The sequence below is a fragment of the Gekko japonicus genome, unplaced genomic scaffold (assembly GCF_001447785.1).
Source record: "Gekko japonicus isolate JY-2015 unplaced genomic scaffold, Gekko_japonicus_V1.1 scaffold4692, whole genome shotgun sequence".
NCBI lineage: Eukaryota > Metazoa > Chordata > Lepidosauria > Squamata > Gekkonidae > Gekko > Gekko japonicus.
The window spans coordinates 44105-47920 of record NW_015164345.1 but is presented as its reverse complement, the minus strand read 5'-3'; the positions used below and the strand labels follow the sequence as shown (position 1 = coordinate 47920).

At 40.3% G+C, this 3816-nt stretch overlaps 1 protein-coding gene across 1 annotated transcript in view; it reads right to left on the bottom strand.

Annotated features, from left to right (window-relative positions):
* Positions 1–496: 496 nt before the first annotated feature.
* ACOT9 (acyl-CoA thioesterase 9) overlaps positions 497–3816 on the bottom strand; it is a 32302-nt gene continuing 28982 nt past the window's right edge. Inside the window, exon 16 of the mRNA XM_015408870.1 lies at positions 497–599. Within this exon, the coding sequence (XP_015264356.1) occupies positions 535–599 (65 nt within the window). The 3' untranslated portion in view covers positions 497–534. The remainder of the gene's footprint in view (positions 600–3816) is intronic.

Here is a 3816-nt window from a genome sequence, read left to right as displayed (position 1 = left end):
AAAAAGTTATTTTTAAGTAGAAACACCCCCCAAACATTAATAGCAATGTTTCTGCAAATACTGCAAAAAGCTTAGTATTTTAGGTTGCTAAACTCAAAAGGGCTCCTCATGTCACAATGGCAGTGGCCACCACCAGGAAGAGGTAGCTAGGCATAGGGAAGTGCGCTGGTACCAAGAGGGGGAAGCTTGAGCCACAGCCAACACAAAGCGGAAGAAGGGACACATGGGATTTCCCTCCCATGCAAGTCTCTGTACATCCCTCTCTTGTTTTATCTTACCCACCCACCCTATCAGAACCACAAGTTATCATTTTATTGATTATTTATTCTTCAATTAAGAAAAAAATATACAAAAGATGAGAAATAGCAAAACTAACTTAAAACTTTGTATATTTGTATATAAAAGTTGGAGGTGTTTCTGCATTCATGATCATGTTTTTCAGGAGTAGAAATGTTGCTCCACCCTTTGATAAGCTTCCAAATCTTAGTGAAGACCTTCCAAAGACAGCCTTTTTGCTATACAGCTGCATGGCTATTATGCCCTGGTTTCTTTCATAGCTGAATCAAAATGCCGCTTCCCGTCTAAATACAACATGGATTCTGAAAAAAGAGAAAGTGTTCAGAGCATCTACAGTAGCTAAAAGGAAGTCCTCCGCATAAGACAACATGGGTGATTACTTGCACCATGCGGGCCTCTGAAGGGTTTTCTAATTTTTTTTAAAGCCTACTTGTTCTTACAGTTGGGATGAAAGTGAGTGTCACTCGTCTCCATTACCCTGGGAATGCTTTAAAAGTTCCATTTTACCGTTAGGGAAGCATCATGGAACAGGATTAAGTCCTAACTAAATATTTTTCATAATATTATACATGAGTACAAGCCACAAATTATGTGCATATAGAAGTGGACTATGATAGTAATGTACAGTCACTGAGTTATTTATAGTTTATCCTGAAGTGTATAGTTTATCCTAAAGACTGCACAACTGGGGCCCACATCCTGCAAAGACTTTACAATAAACAATAGGCCAGATGAACCCAGGAGGGACAGAAGGAGGAGGAAAGTGCAAAACTTTAAAATACTGAGCTAGGGAGGAGTTTGATTAATATTCCGTTTCAACAGCAAAAAAGGAACAATTCTTCCTAAGGGAGACTTCTCAGTCAGAAGACTGTATCTGAAGGGGCCTGAGTTTCTTATTGATACTGAGGTAGGATCATCCATACTCAACAACAACACATTATAGTAAACCATAAGCAGAGAGCAGAAGCAACTGAGGAAGTGGGATGATTTATATGTGGCACTGAAGAAGGAATTAATAGCCATAAGTGAAAGAAAGGTAGTCAGATATGGGGAGCGCACACAGAAACTACCATCCACTGGCTCTGTACGTATGCTGCTAATTTGTAGTATTTTGATGGATTTTGTAAACTGCCTTAAGGTCCATCTATGGTGGAAAGTAAGTCTTTTAAGCAAGTAAATTATATTGTTCACACATGTTTAATACACTTTCAGGTGGGTAGCCGTGTAGGTCTGCTGTAGAAAAGCAAGATTTAAAGTCCAGTAGCACCTTAAAAACCAACAAGATTTCCAGGGTGTAAGCTTTTGAGAGTCAAAGCTCTGACTCTCCAAGTTTATACCCTGGAAATGTTGTTGGTCTTCAAGGTGCTACTGGACTCAAGTCTTGCTCATCTAATGCACTGGAGTCAACGGGAGATCACACGCAGTGAAATCATGAAGCTGTAAGCCCAAAGTGGCTCTTATTTTTGCTTTCAATTATACAGGTATCTGAGACGGCCTCGCTTTCTGGAGTCCCTGAGAAGGCAAAGAACAGGCCCTAATCTTCTAGTATTCAAAGGTAGACACAATCTAGGAACAAAGGTATGACTCCTCTGAAAAGAACAGTCTGTAGTTTTCCTCCTGCCCCTTATTACTTCATGTTCAAGGTAATTTCAGATGAAGAACCCAAATGGTGGCTGTTGGTAATTCCACTGAGCTGTCACTCCACCCATGGGGGAACTGACCAATAGCAACGTGCTCCTCATATGGACACAGCTTGATCTCATAAGCAGCCACCAAAGAGTGCTCAAACCCCTGGCCCTATGATCCTACAAAGTTCGAGAACCACAGAAAAAATATGTCATAATAATGTGTTATATACATGTACAGTATAGGGTGGCGTGGCATGTTTGGCTGAGAGGAAAGACGTGTTGCGGTTGAGCTCCCGGTAGAAGGTTAAGAAAGTATAAAGAAATTCCTTCCTCTGGAGATAAAAATGTCAAAACCAAGCTCTGAAGACCTTTAATCTTGTTTGTTATGAAGAGAGGGAGAAAAAAAAGCGTCTGGAATTTGGCAGAGCAGAAAGACGAGCAGATAGCTAAGTAAGGAGCTGAGAGAAACTGCTATGGCCACTTCAGACTCTGAAGCAGAAAGTGAAACCAAGGAAATGAAGGTAATGAAGCCTAAAGACTTTCAATTAGAAGTTAAGAAGGGTGTAGAAGGAGCAAAACATAGCATTACCAAAGCTGTAACAAAAATAGTGGATGAAAAAATATCTAAGTTAGCAGACGCCGTGGAAGCTATGGCAGAGACGGTGAACTGTACATGGGAAATGGCTCAGGCAAATGAGAAGAAAATTAATATGTTACAAAAACAGTCCAGACAGTTGAAAAAGCATAATAAGTATATTGAAGATAAATTAATGGACCTGGAAAATCAGGCCAGGAGGTCAAACTTACGGCTGAAAAATATTCCAGAAACAGAGGATATGGAGAAGGTGATTGAATGGATGGCTGAACTGCTCCCGGATTTAGAAATTACAAAGGAAGTTTTTGATCATATTCACCGTGTGGGGAGGCAGACAGCCGAGAAGATTAGGCCTAGAGATGTGGTAATGTGCTTTGGAAAATATGCATTAAAGGAGCAAGTGCTCAAGGACATGAAAGCTTTGGATAACTTATCGTTATTGTATGAGGATAAGAAAGTGCTGGTGTTTGAGGATCTATCACAAGAAACAATTAAAAGGAAGAGGAACTTAAGAATGTTTACTAGAGTGCTGCAGGAGAAGAGAATGAAATATACTTGGAGAATAGCACCTTTTGCTTTGAGAATGTTATATAAAGGAGAAATTTTGTTTGCAGATCAGAAGCAAATGGTGGCCTTATTTAAAGAAGAAAGTGATTTGGAACAGAAGATCGAGAACACTGAGAAATAACAAGAAGAAGAAAAACAAAAAGAAGGATGAAAATAAGAGTTGGGACTTCAGAGAAAGGGTCAAGCCTAAGAAATGATCAAGAAATGAAGGACTAATGAAGAAGGAAAGAAGATAAAAGAACCGGAATAGCTGAACATGGACAGCTTTCAGTTTATATTTATTGGGAGTGGTGCCTTTGTTCCCCCCCACCCAATATGGATGCTAGGGGTTGTTGGTTGTTTGGTGTGAGAGGTGGAATGAATGGGGAAGTGAGGGGTGAATGGAGGGTAGTTGGAATGTTGCTGGTATGTGTGGTTTGTGTGATTGTGGAATGGTTGAAAGAATGGGGTAAAGGAGGTGAATGGGTTGTTTATGAATGGAGTAGGAAGGTGGGTGAATGCATATTGGGAAGTGTTTCAGATACAAGAGATATGCCAAGTGTAGTGGCATATAAATTTTCTCTTGGCTGGGTAGAATGGGATTGGGTGTGTAGGTGTTGGGTAAATAAGCACAGACTGGTGGGGTTGGGAATGGGAGGTTGGGGACCGATATTCCAGGCTGGTAGAGAACAGAAAGGACATGGGAAAGAGAAATGGTCAGTAGGTATATGAGAAAGAATGTAAATATTA